Source organism: Cyprinodon tularosa, unplaced genomic scaffold, assembly GCF_016077235.1.
Source record: "Cyprinodon tularosa strain WSP-4 unplaced genomic scaffold, ASM1607723v1 ctg796, whole genome shotgun sequence".
Taxonomy (NCBI): Eukaryota; Metazoa; Chordata; class Actinopteri; order Cyprinodontiformes; family Cyprinodontidae; genus Cyprinodon; species Cyprinodon tularosa.
This window is the reverse complement of record NW_024039558.1, coordinates 742,501-769,662: the sequence shown is the minus strand read 5'-3', so window position 1 is coordinate 769,662 and position 27,162 is coordinate 742,501. Positions and strand designations below refer to the sequence as shown.

The 27,162-nt window shown below is 41.0% G+C and overlaps 1 protein-coding gene across 1 annotated transcript in view; it reads right to left on the bottom strand.

The window, feature by feature from the left end:
* Window positions 1-9,757: 9,757 nt before the first annotated feature.
* The window catches only part of kcnd1 (potassium voltage-gated channel, Shal-related subfamily, member 1), a 30,242-nt gene continuing 12,837 nt past the window's right edge, over window positions 9,758-27,162 (bottom strand). The window contains exons 2-4 of the mRNA XM_038271244.1: window positions 15,468-16,289; window positions 12,798-13,043; window positions 9,758-10,474 (exon numbers count right to left, since the gene is read on the bottom strand). Coding sequence (XP_038127172.1) covers window positions 9,758-10,474; window positions 12,798-13,043; window positions 15,468-15,623 — 1,119 coding nt within the window. The 5' untranslated portion in view covers window positions 15,624-16,289. The remainder of the gene's footprint in view (window positions 10,475-12,797; window positions 13,044-15,467; window positions 16,290-27,162) is intronic.

The window sequence follows — 27,162 nt, the reverse complement described above, 5'->3', positions numbered from 1 at the left end:
GAATAAATGAATGAATGATGAATGAAGAATGATGAATGAAGATGAAGGGGCTGAATGAATGTGAATGAATGATGATGATTAAAATAAAAGAATGAATGATTTGGCTAAATAAATGAAAATGAATGAATGATAAAGATGAATGAATGATTTTCTGAATGAATGGGAATAAAAATAAATGAGGAGAATGAAGAATAAATGAATGATAAAATTTAAAGAATGATAAATGAAGATGATAAATAAAGAGATAAAATGAATGAATAAATGTGAATGAAGAATGAATGATGAATAAATGGTGAAAAATGAATGAATGAAATAAATAAATGAGAATGAATGTAAATTTTGGGAATGATGAATGAATAATGATGAAGAATGATGATGAATAAATAATGAAGAATGAATGATGATGAATGAAGGATGATGAATAAAGGGATGAAATGATGATGAATTTGAATGATAAATTTGAATGTGATGAAATGATGAATGAAATGAATGATGAATGAATGATGAGATGAATGAATGATGAATGAATGAATGAATGATGAATGGAATGAATGAATGATGAATGATAATGAATGATAAATTTGAATGGATGAATGAATGATGCAATGAATGAATGATGACTGATGATGAAGTTGAATGAAGGGATGAATGAATGAATGAATGAATGCTGATGAATGAATGAATGAATGATGATGAATGAATGAATGAATGATGAATGAATGAATGAATGGAATGAATGATGAATGAATGATGATGAATGAATGAATGAATATGAATGATGAATGATGAATGATGATGAATGATGAATGAGAATGAATGAATGATGAATGAATGAATGAATGAATGATGAAATGAATGATGAATGATGAATGAATGAATGATGATGAATGAATGGATGATGAATGAATGATGAATGATGAATGATGAATGAATGATGAATGAATGAATGAATGAGAATGAATGAATGAATGAATGATGAATGATGAATGATGAATGAATGAATGAATGAATGAATGAATGAATGAATGAATGATGAATGAATGAATGATGAATGAATGAATGAATGAATGAATGAATGAATGATGAATGAATGAATGAATGAATGAATGAATGAATGATGATGAATGAATGAATGACTGAATGAATGAATGATGAATGAATGAATGAATGAATGAATGAATGAATGATGAATGAATGAATGAATGAATGAATGAATGAATGAATGAATGAATGAGATGAATGAATGAATGATGAATGAATGAATGAATGAATGATGAATGAATGAATGAATGAATGAATGAATGAATGAATGAATGAATGAATGAATGAATGATGAATGAATGAATGAATGAATGAATGAATGAATGATGAATGAATGAATGATGAATGAATGATGAATGAATGAATGAATGATGAATGAATGAATGAATGATGAATGAATGAATGATGAATGAATGAATGAATGAATGAATGAATGAATGAATGAATGAATGAATGATGAATGAATGATGAATGAATGATGAATGAATGAATGAATGAATGATGAATGAATGAATGAATGAATGAATGATGAATGAATGAATGAATGATGAATGAATGAATGAATGAATGAATGAATGATGAATGAATGAATGATGAATGAATGAATGAATGAATGATGAATGATGAATGAATGAATGAATGATGAATGAATGAATGAATGAATGAATGAATGATGAATGAATGAATGATGAATGAATGAATGAATGAATGAATGAATGAATGAATGAATGAATGAATGAATGAATGATGAATGAATGAATGAATGAATGATGAATGAATGAATGAATGAATGATGAATGAATGATGAATGAATGATGATGAATGAATGAATGATGAATGAATGAATGAATGAATGAATGAATGAATGAATGAATGAATGAATGAATGATGAAATGAATGAATGAATGAATGAATGATGAATGAATGAATGAATGATGAATGAATGAATGATGAATGATGAATGAATGAATGAATGATGAATGAATGAATGAATGATGAATGAATGAATGAATGAATGATGAATGATGAATGATGAATGATGAATGAATGAATGAATGATGAATGAATGATGAATGAATGAATGAATGATGAATGAATGATGAATGAATGAATGATGAATGAATGAATGATGAATGAATGATGATGAATGAATGAATGAATGAATGAATGAATGAATGAATGATGAATGAATGAATGAATGATGAATGAATGAATGATGAATGAATGAATGAATGAATGAATGAATGAATGAATGAATGAATGAATGATGAATGAATGAATGAATGAATGAATGATGATGAATGAATGAATGAATGAATGAATGAATGAATGATGAATGAATGAATGAATGAATGACTGAATGATGAATGAATAATGAATGAAATGAATGAATGAATGAATGAATGAATGAATGAATGAATGAATGATGAATGAATGAATGAATGATGAATGATAATGAATGAATGAATGAATGAATGAATGAATGAATGAATGAATGAATGATGAATGAATGAATGAATGAATAGAATGAATGAAGATGAATGAATGAATGATGATGAATGAATGAAGCTGAATGGAATGAATGAACTGATGAATGAATGAATGATGAATGAATGAATTGAATGAATGAATGAATGAATGAATGAATGAATGAATGAATGAATGAATGAAGAATGAATGAATGAATGAATCGAATGAATGAATGAATGAATGAATGATGAATGAATGAATGAATGATGAATAATGAATGAATGATGAATGAATGATGAATGAATGAATGAATGAATGAATGAATGAATGAATGAATGAATGAATGAATGAATGAATGAATGAATGATGAATGAATGGATGATTGAACACATGAATGAATGAATTGAATGAATGATTCGACATGATGATGATTGAGAATGAATGAAATGAATGAATGATTGAATGATGAATGAATGATGGATTTGAATGAATGACTGATTGATGAAATGACTGCATGAATGAATGAAAGAATGATGAGTGAACTGCTGAATGAATGATGATGATGAATGAATGATGACTGAATGTTGAAAGAATGACTGAATGAATGAATGATGAATGACATGATGAATGATGAATGAACTGATGAATGCAATGAATGCTGACAAGACTGAATGAATGACTGACATTGATGACTGACTGATTACTTAATCATCCTGACTTCTTCACAATCACACCATAATAAAAATCTATTGAAAGCCATTCAGAAATGACTCACTGTCTTCCATTCCTGTGCATCTATAAAATACATTCATGCCTTACATCATGCCTTACCACTATTCCATACCTTCAAATTACCCTAGCTATTCCACACTCTTCCTGCAATTATCATTCCTATCCATACAGTACATCCATCTTCCATACTACCATCCAGCAATCCATCATCCATCATTCCTTCCTTCCATCATCCTTACATCATCCAGTCCAGCTATCCAATCCATTCCTTCACTTCCATCATCCATCCATCTATCCCAGTCCATCCATCATTCCATCTTCCATAATTCCTGCCATGGAAGCCTTCTTGCAACTACATTATGTACTTCCAGCTTCCAGCACTTCCAAGCCTTCCTTCTTTCATTCATCCATCAAATCAATTCCATCAGCATCCATCATCCATCATCATCCATCCATCCAGCATCCATCCACCATCCAATCCATCCATCATCCTTCACCATCCATCCTTCCATATCCAGTAATCACCTTCCAACCTTACCTTCCCATGCTTCATCCATCCATCATCATCATCAATCCATCTTACATTCATGCAATCACATAATCAAGCCATCATCATTCCATCCAATCCATAATCCATCCATCACCATACATCTCCATCATCAATCCATCCATCTCATCCATCAGCCATCCATCATCTACCATCCCATCCTTCCTATCCTTCATCCATCACTTCCATATTACTTCCAACTGCCATTCCATCCTTCTTCCATCCATCATCCTTCCATCATCCATCCTTCATGCATCCATCCTTCATTCATCATTCACACCATGTTTAATTATTTTTACCCCTTCCTTCTTCAATCCATCCATTCTTCCTCCTATCATACTTTCATGCCATCCTTCATCCAGACTTCCTTACATCTTCCAATACCTTCATCACTGCTTCATTACCACTTCAAAATACTTCATCAATCCTTATTCTCCTTCACCCTTCTGGCATCTTTCCTTCAGCCTACCACCTGCCTTACACTTCCTTCTTCCATCCATCAGACCATGCACATCTTCCCATTCCATATTGCCATCACCTTCAATCCTTCCTCCAGATACATCCATCCATCATTCCATCCAATCATCCCATCCATCATCCATCCATCATCATACAATCCAGCATCCTACCACCATTACATCGTTACATTCATCACCATCACTCAATAAATCATTCCATCATCCATCTGCATCCTATAACATCCTTACTTCCATCTTACATTCCATCATCCTTCATCCATCAATCATCTTCCTATCCATCATCACCATCAATCCTTAATCATTCAATCACTGCTCATACAATCATGCCATCCATCATCCATCCTTCATCCATCCATCAAGCAATCATCCATCCATCCATCATCCATCCATCCATCAGTCAATCCATCCATCCAGCCTTCTTCCATCAATACAATCCTTCACATACCTGCAACTTACTTCTTATACTCCATCCATCCTGTCATCATTCCAATTACTTCCTTCCTACTATTCAATCCATCAATTCTCCTTCTCATCATCACATCTTCCTTCAATCCTTCCAATCCATTCACATTATTTCCTTCCTTAACATCATTCACATCCATCCTTATTACAATCATTACTTCCATCCATCATCCTTCCATCCTATCCATCCATCCATCTTCAAGCCACCATCAATCCTTCATCCAGCCCTTCCATCCATCACTGCCATCCTTCCAGCTGCTATTACCATTCCATATCCATCCTTCATACTTCCATCTTACCTGCAATAGCCATCCTTACTTCCTTATTACTTTCATACATTCCATCCTGCCTGCTTACTTCCATTCCTTCCTAGCCTTATTCCATTCACAGCAATATACATCTTCAATCATTCATCCCATTCCATCCTTCATTCAATCTGCCATCCATCATCCATTCATCCATCACATCATCCATCTTCCAGCCTGCCTGCATTCCTTTGAAGAATGATGATTCAATCTGCAGCTTGCATGACTGCTGCTTTCATAGACCATTCTTAAATCCAGCCTGCACATAAAGAAGAATGTCATGCCTGACACTGTGACATGATTCATTCATGATGCTAGATCAAGAATGCACACACACCTGCATTCCAGGCAATACAATTACCAATATGCATGCAAGCCCTGATATGCCAGCTGCATGAATTGAATGTTCAATTCCATTGCTGCAAGCCTGCTGACTTCACTGCATGAACTTACTAATTCCATGCCACTGCATGAAAGTGCCTTACCATCTTACATGACCATCCTTCACATCATCAAGCTTCCAGCTGCTGCATGACACAGAATACTGCCATCCTTACTAGCACAACTTCTTGCTGTAATCAATACAATCCAATCATTCATTCCTTCACATCTTCCCATCATTCATCCATCCTTCAGATACATCTAATACCACCATTCATCCTTCCATCATCATCCTCCATATCAATCATTATATCCATCATCAATCAACCATCATCCATCCACTCATCCATCCAATCAATCCATCTGCCATCCCTTCATCCATCCATTCCATCATCCCTCCATCAACATCAATCCATACCATCCTTCTTCCTTCCATCCATCCATCCAATCATTATATACTTCACATACATCCTCATCCATCCTTCATCAATCCATCCATCCATCCATCCATCATCAATCACATCCATCATCCATCAATCAATTTCCTCACTTACATCCAGCCAGATTCCCATCTTCCGATAATACATCCACCTTCCATCAAATCCTTCCTTAACCAGCCCATACCATACCTTTTTCCTTTTCCTTCACCTCTTCCTTTTAAGCCATCCTTCTGCCAATTACAGCAGCCATCCTTCATCCTTCATCCAATCCTCAGCCTGCCTTCTTCACATCCAATCATTCCACTTTACTATCTTCAGACTTCCTCCTCCATACTGCATTCTTACCATCTCTTTATCCATCCATCATCCATCCATCATCCATCCATCATCCATCCACCATCCATACATCCATCAATCCATCCATCATCCATCCATCATCCATCCATCATCCATCCATCCATCATCCATCCACCATCCATCCATCCATCATCCATCCACCATCCATCCATCCATCATCCATCATCCATCCACCCATCCATCCATCCATCATCCATCCATCATCCATCATCCATCCATCATCCATCCATCCATCATCCATCCATCCATCATCAATCCATCCATCAATCCATCCATCCATCCATCATCCATCCATCATCCATCCATCCATCCATCATCCATCCATCCATCATCCATCCATCCATCATCAATCCATCCATCCATCCATCATCCATCCATCCATCCATCCATCCATCATCAATCCATCCATCCATCCATCATCCATCCATCATCCATCCACCCATCCATCCATCCATCATCCATCCATCATCCATCATCCATCATCCATCCATCATCCATCCATCCATCATCCATCCATCCATCATCAATCCATCCATCCATCCATCATCCATCCATCCATCCATCCATCATCAATCCATCCATCCATCCATCATCCATCCATCCATCCATCCATCCATCATCAATCCATCCATCCATCCATCCATCCATCCATCATCCATCCATCCATCCATCCATCCATCATCCATCCATCCATCCATCATCCATCCATCCATCCATCCATCCATCATCCATCCATCCATCATCCATCCATCATCAATCCATCCATCCATCCATCCATCATCCATCCATCATCAATCCATCCATCCATCATCCATCCATCCATCCATCCATCCATCCATCATCCATCCATCCATCCATCATCCATCCATCATCCATCCATCTATCCATCATCCATCATCCATCCATCATCAATCCATCCATCCATCCATCCATCCATCATCCATCCATCATCCATTCATCATCCATCCATCCATCCATCCATCATCCATCCATCATCCATCCATCCATCCATCCATTCATCATCCATCCATCCATCCATCCATCATCCATCCATCATCCATCCATCATCCATCCATCCATCATCCATCCATCCAACCATCATCCATCCATCATCCATCCATCATCCATCCATCCATCATCCATCCATCCAACCATCCATCCATCCATCATCCATCCATCATCCATTCATCATCAATCCATCCATCCATCCATCATCCATCCATCATCCATCCATCCATCCATCTATTCATCATCCATCCATCCATCCATCCATCATCCATCCATCATCCATCCATCCATCCATCATCCATCCATCCAACCATCATCCATCCATCATCCATCCATCATCCATCCATCCATCATCCATCCATCCAACCATCATCCATCCATCATCCATCCATCCATCCATCCATCCATCATCCATCCATCATCCATCCATCCATCCATCATCCATCCATCATCCATCCATCCATCCATCATCCATCCATCCAACCATCATCCATCCATCCATCCATCCATCATCCATCCATCCATCCATCCATCCATCCATCATCTATCCATCATCAATCCATCCATCCATCAATCCATCCATCCATCCATCCATCCATCATCCATCCATCCATCCATCCATCATCCATCCATCATCAATCCATCCATCCATCATCCATCCATCCATCATCCATCCATCATCCATCCATCCATCCATCCATCATCCATCCATCCATCCATCCATCATCCATCCATCATCCATCCATCCATCATCCATCCATCATCAATCCATCCATCCATCCATCATCCATCCATCCATCCATCCATCCATCCATCCATCCATCCATCACCCATCCATCATCCATTCATCATCAATCCATCCATCATCCATCCATCATCCATCCATCCATCCATCCATCCATTCATCCATCATCAATCCATCCATCCATCCATCCATCCATTCATCATCCATCCATTCATCATCCATCCATCCATCATCCATCCATCCATCCATCCATCATCCATCAATCCATCCATCATCTATCCATCCATCATCCATCCATCATCAATCCATCCATCCATCCATCATCCATCCATCCATCCATCCATCCATCCATTCATCATCCATCCATCCATCATCCATCCATCCATCCATCCATCATCCATCCATCCATCCATCCATCCATCCATCATCCATCCATCCATCATCCATCCATCCAACCATCATCCATCCATAATCCATCCATCCATCCATCCATCCATCCATCCATCCATCCTGTGGATTAAAGGGAACGTCTCTCAGAACCTGGATTAGATCTAATCTGGTTTTCAGAACCAACACACCTGACGCCTCTTCGCCTTTCAGAGGAATTCTACCCGTATAAACAATATTTCTGGATCAATGTTGTTGTTTCTCTAATCTTATAGCCTCAGGTCCCGTCCTCCTTAGAGAAATAATCAGCAAAACCTGCATCCAGACAGGAAAATCGATTAATAGATTTGATTTTAATTTTCAGCGTAAAACAATCTGCAGCAGCTATTTTTGTTGCAGGTTATGATTGACATAAATGTGGAGAAACTTTCTTTAGGTTCTGACTGATGCATCAGTTAAATGCAGGGGAACCCAGTCAGAGAAACTGACGACTGATTTTTTTCAGTCAGAGCATCAATTTGGTGCAATCTCTTACCAAATCCTACAGAACGAAAAACAGAGTTTTCAAACAGATCTATAACAGACAAAAAAAAACTCTCAGGGAGACTGAGAACAAACTGTGTAATAAAAAATAGATTAAAGGGAATTAAAGATAATTTATTGCCAGAAACACAATTTTCCACTAACTTCTGCAACTAAAGAAGCTTGGAGAAATCTGAGGGAACCTTTTAGTTCCTGAGACAGGTTAGCATCATGAGAACTTCCCAACCTGCGACTCTCCTGCTGTTGTAGACATGAAGCATTAAGGTGTAAAAAGGACCTTAGTGTGTAAAAATCCACCAACACAGAGACTAAAAGCCTGTTGTTGCTCCTGATGCATCAGCATTTCGCAGCTCTGAGCGTTTTAACGCCGCTGCTGCTTCAGCACACACTGAACCGTTTGAGTCATTTAGAGCAGATCGCTCCTCCCCTCCCATTCACACCTCCTGACCTCTGCTGGCAGACAGGTAGGCCCGCACCGAGAGGAGACGTGGATGCATGTTGCAGCAGGACGGTCAGAGCTGATGGCCGCTCTCTGACTCCCACTCTGCTTGTGATATTTCCACACAGCAGATAATAGATCCGAGCTGAAGGCGACGCACACACACACACACTGATCCACTGGCTGCGGTTTGGAGCGTGGGCGGCCAACACACACCGCCGTACTCAAGCAGCAGCGAGTGGGAGGCAAACACACACTTCAGCCCTTTTCATGGTGGAAACCAGGACCAATAACTGAGAGGAATCCGCGTCCTGACACTAAACCCACCGTTTACACCAAAGAGCATGCACCAGCGTCGCCATGACAACCCTAACAGCCGTAACAGCAGCAGAATAAAACCTAGAAGCAAACCGAGGCCCACTCACCCCAGCGTCGTCATGGTGACGATGGTGTACCAGAAGGAGGCCGGTATGGAGGTGAAGGTGGAGCCTGCGGTGCCCTTCTCGGCGTAGAACATGACAGTGGCAAAGATGATGATGGCCATGGTTAGGGAGAAGAGCAAGAAGCCCAGCTCAGAGGCGCAGCTCTTCAGCGTGTAGCCCAGAATCCTCAAACCCTGAGAATGACGCGAGAACTTGAAGATCCGGAAGACGCGGAACACCCGCAGGGTGACGAAGGCGCCGCTCACGTCCTCGTTCTCAGGCATCACCAGGCCAATGTAGTAGGGCATGATGGCCACCACGTCGATCACCGACATCACAGAGCGCATGAACTTACAGCGACTGGGCGCGGCGAACAGGCGCATTAGGTACTCGAAGGTGAAGATGAGCACGCAGGCTGTGTCCATGCAGAAGAAGGCCAGATCGTACTTCTCTCCGCAAGGGAGGTCTTTGACTTTGCCCTTCGGAGGCCGGCAGGGCACCGTCTCCACCACGTTGGCGATGACGGACACAGCTATGAAGAAACCTGTGACATAGTAGAAGACCAGCGCCATGGTTGAGGTGTGGGGGTTCTCGAAGGCTCTCCACAGACGCTCCCTGGGAGTGCTGTGTGGGGGGAGGGGGGCATCCGTCGACTCATTGGCCTCAGTGTCTTCTGCAAGGCGCTCCTGGTTCTCTTTCTTCCTGTCTCTGTATTCCTTTAGGGGAGGAGAAGAAGAACATTACCCAGAAAAGAAGGTGGAAGGAAAACATGGTGTAGCTCCTCACAGTTTGGAACCACCAAGTTCGACGGTCCATCAGGCAATCCTTTCCCTCAAAAAGCCTGTTTAAACCCAGGAACAATAAGCGACACGCATTAAAATCTCCTCGGCTCTGATCGGCATGCTGTGAGAACACCAGAGCCGGGTTGACGCACTAAATTACGCGATACGATTGAAAGCAACGTACGGACGTCAACACACCACCGGTCGCTTCTGATCTAACAGGCAGAAACACGATAACCATGGAGCAGCTCTGGTGAGACGGATTCAGACAGATAATAGAGAGAAACAATAAAGCACACTGACAACGCCCTGGCTTCCTTACATGTTGCTCTCCATTGTTTACTTCCCTGATTTCTGTCACACTGATGACATCATCAACGCTAACCCAGCGTGATGCTGTCAAGAGACATGCAGTGTTGGTGGACAGAGACCACGCAGCTGCCAGCGAGGGTTTAGACCAGTTTTCAGTCAAATGGGAAAACAGCAAAATGGCGATTGTCAGCGGGTTGAACCCGGTTTTGAAAAACCAAGTATTTCAGCTGGAAAGTGGCTTGACTGTCTTCGAACAACATTTGGATTCAATGCAACACTGAATGCGGAGGTGCTCTGGTGTCGCAACACAAATATTTCATAGGGTGTACAGCTCGGTGTATCACATCTTTGGGCTTTGGGGGCGTAGGGGGGTCCGGGGGTTATGGAAGAACAGCAGTCTCATTGAAATCTGCCTTTTTTTGAACACCGAATTATAAACAATGAATTTTTTTAGCACCGAATTTTGAACATTTGAAAATTTTTTACATATTGACAGTTCAGTCTAAAGAACATGGCGGCTTCAGCCGATGAAACTAGCGTTAGCGTGGCTTTCGAGCAAGTTTTATCGCAATTACAGAGTATTTCTTCATTGAAAGAAGAGCAAAACACTGCTCTGGAGGCTTTTCTCAGAGGAAAATATGTTTTTGCTCTTCTCCCGACTGGTTTCGGCAAGAGTAGCCTGGCTTGTGGTTGTGTTTTCGTCGTCGCTCTGTTAGTACGTCATATGCTCCGTAGATCTGATTGGTTTATTTGGCCCGTCTATCACCAACATAGGCCAATCAGCTAACCAGTATTTTCGGCCCTTCCCAAAATTACTTCAACGGAAGGTTTCCAGATGGATATGCGGAGTCAGGTTAGTGTTTTCCATCAAGACTGACAATGATCGTTTTCTACTTTCAGCTACTTTAGATCGCCAATTAAATGTAAAATAATAGCAAATATAGGTAATAATATGTTGAGACTCCAAATGAGATTTGATCCTTAAGAAACGGGTCCTATATAGTTTGTCAGAGTGGAGTTGCCATATAATGACGTCGTAAGAGGGCCCCGAGCAGATCGGGTACCTACACCGTCATCGGCTCCATGTGGCGTAGCTGCAGAAACACTTCAAGGATGATCAGGTTGATGAAGCTGAGAAGATGAAGGTTCATCTTTCAATAGCGCCTCACAGGACGCGTGATTTATTAAACCACGAAAACATGAACGCCTCAGTTAATGAGCTGAATATAAAATGGCTGCTATAATAAGCCAGCGGGGGGTTGCTTCCTGTAGTAGCCAAAAGGCTTGTTTATATCTCATTAACAGCAATTACAAAGGTGTTTTGGACAGCTCTCCATGATCGGGACGAACCAAGAGGGTTATGGAGGGTTCATCACTGTTAATGAGTTTGGATTGGATGATGGGGCGGGAGAGCAGCGCCGGTTAGTTATCTCTCCGGATCCATCTGGGTTCTTTACTCTTTAGTCGTTGGGCTGATGAAGCTCGTCTCCAGAGATACTTAATGAGTTTAGCTGCAAAATGTCCAACATTAAAGCAAAGCATTAGCAGGAAATAAAAATTTAAAGTAAGCACACTACAAATGATGCAGGCATTATAAAGCAATCAGAGGGGACTGCAGCCTGAGAGGGACATAAAGCTGAAAGCTGCAGCATTCCTTGGCTCAGGGGTGGGATGGAGGATTGTTTCAACACCAGAACAGTTAGCTTAGCTTGTAGGAAAGGACTCACTTATTTTATTATTGAACAGAACTGTAAATGATCCACTTAGGCTGATAATTTGCTTTGTTCTGATTCTGATACCATGGAAACAGAGCTGCTATCGATGCTTTGATCTTAGTAAGACCCTTTCTTAGCTTTTAATAGCTTGGCATCCAGCTTTACAGACATGTATGAAACAGGTTTTAATGGTCCAGCAGAGAAAAGAGTGAAACCAGGTCCAGATGTACCTCCATGCAGCAGTCTCCAATGATCTCCGGTACAATGCCGTAGAAGGCCAGCTCCTCGTCAAACGCCTGGATGCATTCGTGTCGGGGATAGTGGAGCTTCCCTGTGCGATAAAAGTTCAAGATGTGTCGGAACATCTCAGGGTCTCTGTCGAAGAAATACTCCTGAGTGTCTTCATTGAAGAAAAACTCCTTCTCAGAGGAGCCCAGGAGAGTGTCCGGGTAACGGTCCAGAGTGTTCTTCCATGTCTGCAGAGATGCAAAAATCAACATGGATCGTTATAACAGGCAGAGGTGATGATCCTGAGCTATCTATATGAGTTAGTGCTATAGATAGCACTAACTACTAACTACTATGCTATACTATATAGTATAGTAGTGCTGCTATAGGCTTAGACTGCCGGAGGACAAAGGAACCAGCTTTCTTTTCTCTGCTTCATTCTAATATTCTCCAATTCTCTAGCTTTTGTTTGTTAATCTTCTAACTAAATGTTATCTCTGCTTTTTTGTCATATAATAGATAATTATTAGAAAGGAAACAACCTGAGATAAATCTTTCTCAGCTGTTTGGTTGCAGAAAGACTAATAACAAGCTGGAAGACAACCCAACTGACCTGCCAGGAACATGGGCCCATGTTAGAATGGGGCAGTGAACTCACTGAGATGCAGAAGTAGCAACCGTGTGTTTTCACAGCTGCTAAAAACAGAGTTTTGTTATGGAACCATTCATTCTCCATTTCTTTCCAAATGGACGTTCTGATTCCACATGCAGAATCAGGAGCAGAGCTGCAGCAGGCCGTGGCAGGACGACTCTCTGGCAGCGGTACTGGAGCTGGCAACCAGCCTGGTGCTGCTGACAAAGTCCAGCGATGGGAACACTTGGAGGAGGAGAGGGTTTATGATAACACCACATGAGTTCTGCCTCATTTAGAAAGATTCATGAACAACTACTGAACTGGTCCAATCGGAGCAACGGAAGAACCTGCAAGTGGAAAACCTCCCACTTTTCCATTAAGGTTTAACCATAGAAACCTGCTGCATGAGGCGGATACAGAAATCGGACCAGAATCTAAACCGAATGTCCAGAATCCTGAAAGCTTTTAGGACTGAAACAGAACCTCGCTGAGAGGCAGAAGGTGACTTTCTTCCTCTCCCCTTCAGAAGCTCATCTTTCTCATTGCTAAATGGAGTCGGCCCAGACCGGATCCAGTCAAACAGAACCTAGTTAAAGTGAAGGTTCTGTTGGACCCTTTCAGGTCTGCCTCCTGATCCCCAGTCCTGTTCCTCATGGAGAAGATCTGAAGCAGCAGACACTGGGCGTTCTTTTCGCAGAGGATCTGGTTCTGCTGGAGTTCTAATGGCGTGAGGGCTGGGACCGGTTCCCAAATCCAATCAGCTGAACTGAGCTTCTGGTGTAGGAGCTGTAGAGGTCTGGAGTGGTCCGATAGCTCCCATCCAACAGGAAGTAGACCAGAGGTCAGACCTACTGGAGCAGCTATACATCGGTTCTGGTTCAGATTCATCCTTCAGGAAGAAACCAGTCATACAGAACCTCAGCAGAACCGGACAGAACTTTGTCCCGCATGCCTTATCCACCTTGGATCAGAACAGATACCAGCAAACATCTCAGTGCTGCTGAACAGAGCAGCAACAGTCAGAGGTGATAATCCTGAGCCATCTATAGTAGATAGTGCTATAGATAGCACTAACTAGTATAGATACTATACTAGTGCTGCTATAGGCTTAGACTGCTGGCGGACATAGGGACCAGCTTTCCTTTCTCTGCTTAATTCTAATATTGCAGCTTTTTTTTTAGTTAATCTTCTAGCTAAATTTTCTCATGATGATTCTGGAGAACCTTTGAATCCAATGCTACTTGGGCTACAGCCCTGGATGTTTCCATATAGTCCCACCACTGCGTTGCCACCGGGGTGGCCAATAATTGCTTAAGGGTGGCCACCCCTGGCCCCCTCACTAGCTCCGTCCCTGCTCCCAGTACGATTGGTTTAAAACTGTTAGAAGGTATTTTTTTTAAGCTAAGACCAGAACCTTATCTAGAGCAAGCGGAACCACCTGTAGCTACCCACCAATCAGCAGCCGAGCTTACTCTCGCTGCTCGACCTCTACACCTGGTCTGCAGAGGTGACCGCTGCTCTGGTTTTAAAGATCTACAATTCATGTTCCAGAATGAAGACGACTTTGGCTCTTCCTTCAATTTGGGCTCATTTTAGTTTAGAATACAGCAGGAACCCGACAGAAGCTTCCTGATGGGTGTCAGCGGAACCAAGAGGAAGAACAAGAAGACGATGAAGAAGAGGAAGACAAATAAGAAGAATACTGTTTCCTAAAACACCCAAAAATAAAACGAAGGGAGGGACCTGCAGCAGTAACAGATTCTACATAAACAAATCAAGCTTTTCTAAACCATCAGGCCCACCAGACTAGTCCTGCAGCTGGAATAAATGAGGAGGGAGACCTTCTCTGGTTTGACCCCAGAGGTCAGAGCCTAACGAGCTTAACGAGCCTAACGAGCGTCCATCTAGGTCCGACCGTCTGTGTGTTGGAGTCTGTTTTTTTTCTTGCTTGATGGAAATAAAGCATCAGATTGAACATTTTCCTTCCCTCCAGCTATCACCTGCTCATAGAGTCCGTTTTAGTCACGGCAGCACCCACCTGGAAGCGGACGCCGCTGACGTTGACGTACAGGATCTCATCGGATCTGGACGTGTTGTCCACCGGCGGCTTGGGCATCGTCTTCTTTGCCAGCGGCAGCCAGCCTACTGCCGCCGCCCGCGCGAACGGCAGCCACGTGGCCACGCCGGCGGCCATCTTGCATCAGTGTTGAGGTGCTCAAGGTGTTCTGGGGAGGGGGCGGGGCTTGTCAGGAGAATGAGGTCTGTGAAGCGGGGCTCACTGGTCCACCTTGTCTGGGCGGCGAGAGGCAGGTGGGTTAGACATGTTGAGGGAGGAGGAGGGGGAGGGGGGGAGGGGAGGGGTCAGAGGTCAGGGAGGGGTCAAGCCATGAGGCAAAAAAAAAAAAAGTTTCAGAAGGAAACAGGAACGCGTCACACCTGACAGGTGAGCTTCCTGTTTATCAGACTGTTTTTATTCAGTTTGTCAGACGCTCCTCAGGGCAAAAACAAGCCGCTGACATCCAACAGCCTCTTTATTAATGTTGAAGATTAGAAGCTAAACCCAGCTGAGCCTCCAAATAATAATAAAGTCCTTCTTTAATATCCTTGTTTATTTCTGCAGGGATCTGGAGAAGAAGAAATAAATCCAGGAACAAAGTGAGACTGTCTGCCTCCTGCTCGGCTGTTCGACTTATTAACCTGTTAGGAAGAGGATGATGATGATGAGGAGGAGCGTGTAGGTCTGCAGACGTCCTCCTGATCTCCTTTTTTTATCCGTCTGAGCTTCTGTGGAGGGCCTGAGTGGATCTGAGACCCGGCAGGAGGCGTGTGGCTCTTTACTCCGTGGCCATGTAAGGCCGGCCTGTCAGAAAACACACAAACACATCAGAGACCGAGTCAGACGCAAACCAGGAGGAGATGCACAGAAAAACCACGGAAACCCAGAGGGGAGAGGGAGGGGCGGGAGAGGAGGGCTGGAAACTGGAGAGCAGGAAAAACGAAGAACGGAGAGAGAGCAGGAAGAGGCCCGATGAGGAGGAAATTAAAAAAGAAAAAACTAACAAACATGAAAAAAACTCTGAGGAAAAGAGGAAAAATTATTTTAGAAGAGAAATTTCTCAACTCTATAGGATTGATAATAATCAACTTTATGTTTATAGATAGATAGATAGATAGATAGATAGATAGATAGATAGATAGATAGATAGATAGATAGATAGATAGATAGATAGATAGATAGATAGATAGATAGATAGATAGATAGATAGATAAATAGATAGATAGAAGTTTCATCTGGTCATAGTCTCGTTAACAAAAATAATTTTTATTCTCGTCATATTTTTATTTCCTGGACACAATTTTTGTGCGTCATCGTCCCGGGAAAAAGGGACGGTAATTAAATATTTTCGTCGTCATCCTGGTTGATGAACTTAACAATTCCCCATACCTATCTGTGTCTCTGAAAGTGTCGGGATCTGGAGATCTGCCACCTGTCTCCAGCAGAGAGCGCTGTGGGCTTCCTGAGCTGGAGTCCTCAGCACACCTGGGGATCATCAGCTCATCTGAAGACCTCCCTACATAAGCAGCAGTCAGACCTTCCTTCGACGCCGCAGTGTTGACCTAGTTTGGTTAGCGAACCTGAGCCTCTGAAATCCTAGTGAATACTAGTTGCCTCTTGAGAGAAACTAGCCTTCTAACTTGTTCTTGTCTTCTTTGCTCGCAGAAACCCGACTGAAGTCTGAAGCTCTGGATGAGCATAACCTGGAAATCTGCCTGCCTGCCCACGTAAGCCAAACCTGAAGATCTCAGTCTGGATTCCTCCGTCAGTTCTCTGGGAAGAGCTAGGAAACAAACCCAAGTCCGAAAACTCTCTGGCTAGAAGCTAGACGCTGCTGCTGCTGAGCTCTCTGCTACTTCCACAGTCTCTGGACCCAACCGGTTCCCCTCTTAAAGGATCTGTTAGAACCTCTTCAAGGTACGATCAGAATTCAACTCACTCGTCAAGCCATAACCACCTGGCTAACCAAACTCTCATCTCTCCAGATATAAGAGTAGCCAGTCCCGGACCTGCACCAGAACCACTTCCTGATTAACTCTGTGTGTGTTTCCCAAATAAACATTGTTAAACTTTCCTCTGTCTACGTTAGTGTTCTGCATGTGGGTTTTCGTTCATTAAACCAATCATGACAGAAAGGGGGGTCTTTATGAAAGGTTGGTCTTTCATAACAAAGATGGCTTCCTTCACGCCCCTCTCAGACCACCTGTTTTCTATTCCAGGGTTGAGGGTCTGGATCAGGGACCTTGGGTGAGAGCCCCACCCACCTACCCCTCTCCAACAGAATCCATTGCTTTCCCATGGTTGGTTCTAGACAGGGCCAACGGGGGCCCCTGTAGATCATGTCCTGGCCCCTGTTATGGCCCCTGTACTGAAGACATAATACTCAAAGAAATTCCAATGATGATCTGCTCTGGAACAGACATGGTAACTGATAGCTCCTTTGGATCTATTTAATTATTTTCTTTACAAATTCTGTTTTACAAATTACTTAAAAACAATAAGGTGATAAATCCAGAGGGAAATAAGATAGGATCCCAGGTTTCATCTGCTAAATATTTTTTTCTAAACAAATTTTAAAAAACTGTATATGTTTATGTTTCTCTTGAGTTCTAATTCAGATTTTACAGAAAACGATAATTCTAACTTAAATGACGTCAAAAATATGTAAAATTCCTAAGTTCTGAACGTATGTTGACCTAATAAGACACAGAATTTAAATTAAACGTAATTGAATAGAAATTTCAGCTGATGCAGCTATCTTAATGGGCCCCCATGAAAACACACTGGCCCCCTCCTGGACCCCAGGAACATTTGGTCTAGAACCGCCACTGCTTCTTCCTGTTTCTCTGCATCACAATCAAAAATATCCCAAACCGGTTCCAAACTGTTCGTCTTCAGGAGTCCTTGATGTTGGCAGAGCGACGAACGTCCGCAGCAGCCATGATTGTTCAGGTAAACCTCTGCAGGAATGGGAGGGCCTTAGTAGAGCGAGGAAATACTGATGTAATCAAGCTTTTTTAATGTTTATTTAGTTTTTATCAATATATCTACTCATAGAAAGCGACATTTTTAGACTGAGTCACTGATGCGGCTGAATCTTCCAGAAAACCAACAGGAAGTCACTTTGTTCAATCCAAACCGCGCCGTTTATTAAGACGTGAGGGGTTTTTAAAAGGTTTTTTTAAAAAAGGGGGGGGCCCCCCCCCCCTTTTTTCCCCCGGTTTTTTCCAGGGGGGGGGGTTGGGAAGGGGGCCCCCCCCCAAAAATTTTTTTAAAAAAATTTTTTTTTTTTTTTAAAAATTTTTTCAAAAAGGGCCCCCCAAAAGTTTTGGGGGTTTTGGGAAAACGGGAAAAAATTTTTTTAAAAAACCCCCTTTTTGGGGAAAAAAAAACCCCCAAAAATTTTTTTTTTTTTAAAAAAGGGGAAAAAATTTTAAAAACCAAAATTTTGGATAAAAAAAATTTTCCCCAGGTTTTTTTTTTTAAAAAACCCCCAAAAAAAAAAATTTTTTTTTTTTTTTTTTTTTTTTTTTAAAAAAAAAAAAAAATTTAAAAATTTAAAATTAAAAAATTTTTTGGTTTTTGGGGAAAAATTTTTTTTTTTTTTTAAAAAAAAAGGGGGGAAAAAAAAAGGGGGGGGGGGGGGGGCCCCCCCCTTTTTTCCCCTTTTCCGGGGTTTTCCCCCTTTTTTTTAAATTTTCCCCCAATCCTTTTTTTTTTTTTAAAAAAATTTTTTTTGGGGGGGGGGCCCCAAAAAATTTAAAAATGAAAAAAAAATTTTTTTTTTTTTTTAAAAAAAAAAAAAAGGAAAAAAAAGGGGGGGCCCCCCTTTTTAAAAAAAAAAATTTTTAATAAAACCCCCCTTTTAAAAAGGAAAAAAAAAGGGAAAAAGGTTTTTAAGGAAAAAGGGAAAAAACCCCTTTAAGGGGAAATTTAAAAAAGGGGGGTTAAAGGGTTTTTTCCGGGTTTAAAAAAAACCCCGGGTTTTTAAAAAAAAATTTTTTTAAAATTGTGCTTTTTTTTAAAAAAAAAAAAATTTAAAAAAATTTTAAAAAAAAGGGGGGAAATGGGGGTTTCCAAAAAATTTGGGGGGGTAAAAAAAAAATTTTTTGGAAAAATAAAAAATTTTAAAAAAATTTTAAAAAAGGGGGTTTTTTTTCCTTTAATAATAGGAAAAAAGGTTTGGAAAAAAAAAGATGGGGGGGAAAAAAAAAAAAAAGGGGGGGGAAATTTTTTTTTTAATAAAAAATTTAAAATTTTTTTTTTTTTTTTTTCCCCCCCCCCCCCAAAAAAAGTTTAAAAACCCCCCCCAAAAAAAAAAAAATTTTTTTTAAAACCCATAAAAAAAATTAATAAAAAAAACCCCCGGAAAAAAAACCCCAATAATTTTAAAAAAAAAAATCCCCCCCCAAAAAACCCCTTTAATGTTAAAAAAAAAAACCCAATTAAATTTTTTCCCCCCCCCCCAAAAAAAAAAATTTTAATCCATAATTTAAAAATTAATTTAAAAAAAAAAAAAAAATAATAATTAAAAAAATTTTTTAAAAAACCCCCCAAAAATAATTTTTAAAAAAAAACCCCCAATAATTTTCCCCCCCAAAAATAATATCCATAAAAAAAAATTTTTTTAAAAAAAATTTTTAAAAAAACCCCCTTTTAAATAAAAAAAAAAAAAAAAAAATAAAAAAAATAAAAAAAACCCCAAATTTAATAAAACCCCCCCCCCCCCCTTTTAATTAATAATTTTTTTTTTAAAAAAAAAAAGGGGTTTTTTAAAAAAAAAAACCCCCCCCCCTTTTTTTAAAAATTTTTTAAAAAATTTTTTAATTTTTACCCCAAAAAAAAAAAAAAAAAAATTTAAAAAAAAAAACCCATAATTTTTCCCCCCGGAATCCCCCCATAATAATTAAAAAAAGGGGGGGGGAAAAGGGAAGGGGGAAAAGGGGTTTGGAATTTTTTGGGGGGGGGAAAAAAAAGGGGGGAAAAAAACCCCCCCCCAAAAAAGGGGGGGAAAAAACCCCCCCAAAAAATAACCCCCCCCCCCCCCGGGGGGGAAAAATTTTAACCAAAAAAAAATATAATTTTAAAAAAAATTTTTTTTTTTTCCCCCCCCCCCAAAAAAAAATTAATTTAAAAAAATAAAAAAAAAAAAAACCCCCAATAATAATTTCATAAATGCATAATAATAAAAAATTTTCCCCTTTTCCCCCCCCTTTTTTAAAACCCCTTTTTTTTTCCCCCCCCAAAAATCCCCCCCCCCCCCCCAAAAAAAAAAAAAAATAAAATTAAACCCCCCCCCCCAAAAAAAAAAAAAAAAAAAAAAACCCCCCCCCAAAAAAAATTTTAAAAAAAATTTAATAATAATTAAAAAATCCCCCCCCCCAAAAAAAAATAATAATAATAAAAAAAATTTTTTCCCCCCCCCCCTTTTTTTTAAAAAAAAAAAAATTTTTTAATAAAATTTTTTTTAATTTTCCTTTAAAAAAATTTTCCTTTTCCCTTTAAAATTTTTTTCCCCCCTTTTAATTTTAAAATTAAAACCAATTTTAACCCCCCCAAAAAAAAAACCCAAAAATTTTTAAAAAAAATTTTAAATTTTAAATAAACCCATTAATTAAAAAAAATTTAAAAATTTTTTTAAAAAATAATTTTAAAATAAAAAATTTTAAAAAATAAAAATTTAATAAAAAACCCCCCCCTTTTTTTAAAAATCCCCCCCCAAAAAAAAAATTTCCCCAAAATAATAACCCCCAAAAACCCCAAACCCTTAAAATAATTTTAAAAGGGCCCCCAAAAAAAAAAAAAAAAACCCCCCCAAATAAAAAACCCCAAAAAAAAAAAAAAAAAAATTAAAAAAAAAAAAAAAAATTTTTTTAAAAAAAAAATTTTAAAAAAAACCCCCCCCCCCCCAAAAAAAAAAAATTAAAACCCCCCCCCCCCCCAAAAAAATCCATTTTAAATTTTAATTTAATTTTTTTTTTTAAAAAATTTAAAAAAAAAAAAAAATTTTTTTAAAAAAAAAAAAAAAAAAATTTTTTAAAAAACCCCCCCAAATAATAAAAAAAAAAACCCCAAAGGGGCCCCCCCCCAAAAAAAAAATTAAAAAAAAAACCCCAAAAAAAAAAAAAAAACCCCCCCCCCCCCTTTAATTTTTAATTTTAAAAAACCCCCCCCCAAATTTTAAAAAAAAAACCCCCCCCCTTTTAAAATAAAAAATAAAAAAAAAAATAATAAAAAAAAAATTTTTAAAAAAAAAAAAAAAAAAAAAAATTTTAATTTAACCATAACCCTTTGGGGGGGGAAAAAAAAAAAGGGGGCCCCAAAAGAATTTGGGTTTTTTTTAAAAAAAAAAAAAAAATTTTTTTTAAAATTTAAAAAACCCCCCCAAAAAAAATTTCCCCCCCCCCCAAAAAAAAAATAATTTAATAATTTAAAAAAACCCCCCCCCAAAAAAAATTTTTAAAAAAACCCCCCTTTTAAAAAAAAAAAAAAAAATTTTTTCCCCCCCAATTTTTAATAAAATCCCCCCCTTTTTTTTCCCCTTTCCCCCCAAAAAAAAATCCCCCCCCATAATAAATTTTTTAACCCCAATTTAAAAAAATTTTAATTTTAAAAAAAAAACCCCCCCACCCCCCCCCCAAAAATAAAAACCCCCCCCCCCAAACCCTAAAAACCCTTAAAACCCCCAAAAAAAAATTTTTCCCCAAAAAAAAACCCCCCCCCCCCCCCCCAAAAACCCCAAAAAAAAACCAAAAAAACCCCCCTTTTTTCCCCCCTTTTTTTTTTTCCCCCCCATAAACCCAATTAACCCAATAAAAACCCCCCCCCCAAATCCCCCTTCCAAATAACCCCCCCCCCCTTTTTTTTTCCCCCCCTTTTCCTAATAACCCCCTTTTTAAAAAAAAACCCCCCCCCCTTTTTAAAAATAATTTTTAAATAATAATTTTCCCCATAAAAACCCCCTCCATTTTTCCCCCTCCTTCCCCCCCTTCCTTAAATTCCCCCCAAAACCCCCTAATTTTAAGCCCCAAAAAAAAAAAAAACCCCTTTTAAAAAACCCCCCCCAAAAAAATCCCCCCCAAAAAACCCCCCCCCCCTTTTTTTAAAAAAAAACCCCCCCCCCTTTCCCCCCCAACCCAACCCCCCCTTTTCCCCCCCCCAAATCCACCCCGGGCCCCCACCCCCCCCCCCCAAAAAAAAAAAAAAAAACCCCCCCCAAAACCCCCCCCAAAAAAATAAAACCCCCCCCCCTTTACCCCCCCCCTTAATTTTTCCCTAACCCCCCCCATAATAATTTTTTTTTTTCCCCCCCCCCCCCGGGGGGAAAAACCTGTTTAAAAACCCCCCCCCCTTTTTTTTTCCCCAAAACCCCATTTTTTTGTTTCCCATCCATTTTTTTTTCCCCCCCCCCCTCCCCCCTTTTTTCCCCCCTTCCCCATTTTTAAATTTTTTCCCCCAAACCTTTCCTTCCTTTTTCCCCCCCTTAAACCCCCTTTCCCCAACCTTTCCTTTCCCACCTTTTTTTTCCCCCCAAACCAAACCAAAAACCCCCCTTTTTCCCCCCCCCCCCCTTTTTTTTTTTAAAAAAAACCCCCCCCCCCCCCCCCCCTTTTCCCCACCCCTTTCCATCCCCCCCCCCCAAAAACCCCCTTCCCCCCCCCCCCCCCCCCCCCCCCCCCCTTTTTCCTTTTTAAAAAAACCCCCCCCCCCCCTTTTTCCATCCTTTAATCCCCCCCAAAAAACCCTTTTTTCCCCAAAAACCCCTTCCACCCTTAAACCCCCCTTCCATAAAACCATTTTCCATCCCCCCCCCCCCTTTTCCCTTTTTCCCCCCCCAAAACCCAAAAAAATTTTTTTTAAAAATAACCCAAACCCCCCCCCCCCAAAAAACCCATCCACCCAAACCATCCTTCCCCCCCCCTTTTTCCCCCCTTTTCCCCCCCCCCTTTTTCCTTTTAAACCTTTAAAAATTTCCCCCCCCCATTTTCCCCTTTCCATCCCCCCCCCCCCCCCCCCCTTTTTTTTTTTTTCCCCAAACCCAACCCCCTTTTCCATTTTTAATCCACCCTTCCCCCCCCCCCCCCCCCCCATCCCCCAACCCCCCCCCCCCCCCCCCCCTTTTTAAAATCCACCATCCATCCTTTAAACCCCCCCCCAAAACCTTTTTTCCCCCCCCCCCCAAAAACCCCCCCCCCCCCAAAAAAAATTTTTTTTCCCCCCCCCCCCCCCCCAAAAAAACCCCCCCCACCCATCCTTTCCATCCATCCCCCCATCCAAAAAAACCCCCAACCCCCCCCATCCCCCCCCAAAAACCTTAAATCCATCCCCCCCCCCCAAACCCTTCCTTCCATCCTTTCCCCATCCCCCCCCCCATCCCACCCTCCACCTTTAAAAACCCCCCTTTCCAACCACCCAAACCCCCCCCCAAAAACCCCCCCCCCCCCCTTTTTTTTCCCCCCCCTTTTTTCCCCCCCCCCCCCAACCCCCCCCTCCCCTTCCCCCCCCTTTCCTTTCCCCCCCCCCCCCCCTTTCCAAAAAACCCCCAACCATCCCCTCCCACCCCCCCCCTTTTTTCCCCCCTTCCACCCCCCCCCCCCCCCCCCCCCCCCCCCCCCCCTTTTTCCCCCCCCCCCAAAAAACCCATCCCCCAAACCCTTCCCCTTTTTTTTTTTCCCCCCGGGGGGGCCCCCTTGGGGGGGGGGGGCCCCCAAAAACTTTTTTTTTGGCGGTAAACTTTTGGGGGCGGGGGTTTCACCAAAAAAAAAAAATTTTTTTTTTTTTTTTAAAAAAAAAAAAAAAATTTTTTTTTAAAAAAAAAAAAGGGGGGGGGGGGAAAAAAAAAAGGGGTTCCCCCCTTTTTTCCCCAAAAAAACCCCCCCCCCCCCACCTTAACAGCGGTACCCCTTTTTTTTTTTAAAAAAATTTTTTTTTTTTTAAAAGGGGAAAAAAAAAAAAAATTTTTTTTAAAAAAAACCCAAAAATTTTTTCATCCATCCTCCATCCATCCATCCATCCATCCACCATACATCCATCCATCCATCATCCATCCATCATCCATCCATCCATCCATTAATCCATCCATCCATCCATCATCATCCATCCATCCATCCATCCATCACATCATCCATCCATCCATCCATCCATCCATCATCCATCCATCCATCCATTAATCCATCCATCCATCCATCCAACCATCCATCCATCCATCCATCCATCCATTATCCATTAATCCATCCATCATCCATCATCCATCCATCCATCCATCCATCCATCCATCCAACCCTCCATCCATCATCCATCCATCCATCCATCCATCCATCCATCATCCATCCATCCATCCATCCATCCATCATCCATCCATCCATCATCCATCCATCATCCATCCATCCATTAATCCATCCATCCATCCATCATCCATCCATCCATCCATCCCTCATCCATCCATCCATCCATCCATCCATCCATCCATTTATCCATCCATCCATCCATCCATCCATCATCCATCCATCCATCTCTGCTCTCTTTTTCTGGCTGAATACGGGGCTTCATGACGAGGCAGCTGCCTGTGAGACCGCGCTGAGGGAATCAGGGACAACTTATTTCAGCTCTGGTTACTGCTGTCAGACGGTAGAAGGATTGCTGTGTTCATGTGGTCACCAAAAAAAAAGATTTCTTGCTAATGACTTTTAGGAGAAAAAGAAAGTTATTAGAGGGTCTAAAAAGTCCCAAATATAGCGACAAAGTGGTGGACAAAGGTGGAAACACTGGATTGGTGTCTCCAGTTCTCCTTCACTACAGAGAGCAGAGCAGCCACCTGTCACCAGCAGGTAGCCTCATACACCTGCAGCTTCACAGCAGATGGAGCTGTGTTTTTGTTTTTTCATAAAGTATATTTTAACATCTGACTAAAAATTACAATAGGTCTGAAAACAGAGGCCTACAGAATGCTATTTAAATGTTTTATATTATTTCTCATATTTTTCTTTTATTTTGAAGGTCTGGCAGTTTTTATTGTATATATTTTGTGGCAGAGCGCTGCCATCAGAAACCCTGTCCAGCTACCCGAAACACTTCCTGTCCGATCACCACCATGCTGGGATGAACCGAGCTCCATATTCTCTCTGATGGTTGCAGAAGCTTCTGGAAGTTTCTGTACTCATGGACATGCAGGTGGTGTAAGATATTAGAGAAAATGGGTTTGGGCTTTTATTGTGGACATGAGAGAAATCCTGGTTCTGTGTTCCAGTCCTTGTTCTGTTCAGGTTCTTGTGGATGACGGCCAGAGGAAGCTCATCCCAGCTGCTTGGATCCGGGTTCCGGTTCTTTCAGTCCTGATCCGTGTCTCAGAAATGAACCGACCCAGTTGTACAAGAACCGTCCATCAGCATGTGATTATGACGCACCGGGTTTTCCTCTGAAAATGTTCCACAGCTTCATGTCAGCAGATCAATAGGACCAAATAAAAACAGCAGATGAGAAACTGGACCGGAATCAATAAGCTAGCAGCACCCAGGCCCGATTGATTACGACAGCCGTGTTTCAAACTTCATACAAGGGTTATTGAGTTCAGAGCCGATCCAAACCGCTGTCGGATCGATACAGACTAATCAGGTCCAAAGATTGCAACATCAAAGGAAACCCAGAGGGAGGTTCTGCTGCTCTTTCAGTTCATTTTTTGCATTAAGATTGATCAGAAAATTATTTTGATTTCTCTGCTGGATGAACTGAAGGTTCCTCAATGAAGCTCTGAGCTTCAGACAAGCCTCCATCACTGGACAAAATCCAAATCTAGGTAAGTCAATTTTTCCTAAAATAATTGCATTTGTTCTTGAATTGAGGAGATAAAAGAGACATGTTGCCAAAGGAACGAGACTGTTTAGATTTAAAATAAGGAAAAACAATCGTATTGTCTTATTTCAAGTGCAAATTACCGAATTATCTTATTTTAGGGGTAAAAATACTCCAAAGATCTCATTTACCTATTCAATTAAGGGTAAATACACTTAATTTAAGAAATTTCTACTTATTTTTAGATCATTTTTCCAGAGATGAAGCTCCATCTTAACATTCATGCAGATGAAACAGGAGCAGGGAGCGGAACCAGAGGAGGTCCTCCACAGAAACAGTTTCTCCAGCCTGCTGCTCCTTCAATTATAGATGAACTTTCAGCCTGAATGCTTCCAGTTGCAGCTCCGCCACCAAGCAGAACTAATCTGACACACGCACACGTAAACACACTCCGCTTATGCTTTCAACATGAGGGTTTCCATCACTGCAGCAGGAAATGATGTCGTCAGCAGGAACTCAGGATTCCTGGTTTCCTTTTCAACTGATTATTTTATTATTTTTTCACACCATCAGCAGTTTGAATAAAAGATGAATTATTTAAGCTTCATGTTCTTTAAGACGCTGCTCAGCAATTGTTTGAAAGTTGTTCCACCTCATCTCTGTGATGTTCTGTTGGGCTGAGGCCCTGGATGCTACTGGAGTCCAAAGATCTCCATGGTGATGTTCCAGGAACCGGGCTGGGATGATCAGAGCTTTAGCCTGATGGAAGGAACTGTCAGAAGACGGGTCCACTGTGGTCCTGATGGGATGGAGATGGTCAGCAGTGATGCTCAGATGGTTCTGATTGGTCCAAATAGTGTCAGGATTGTGCCCCGCACCATGATATCAC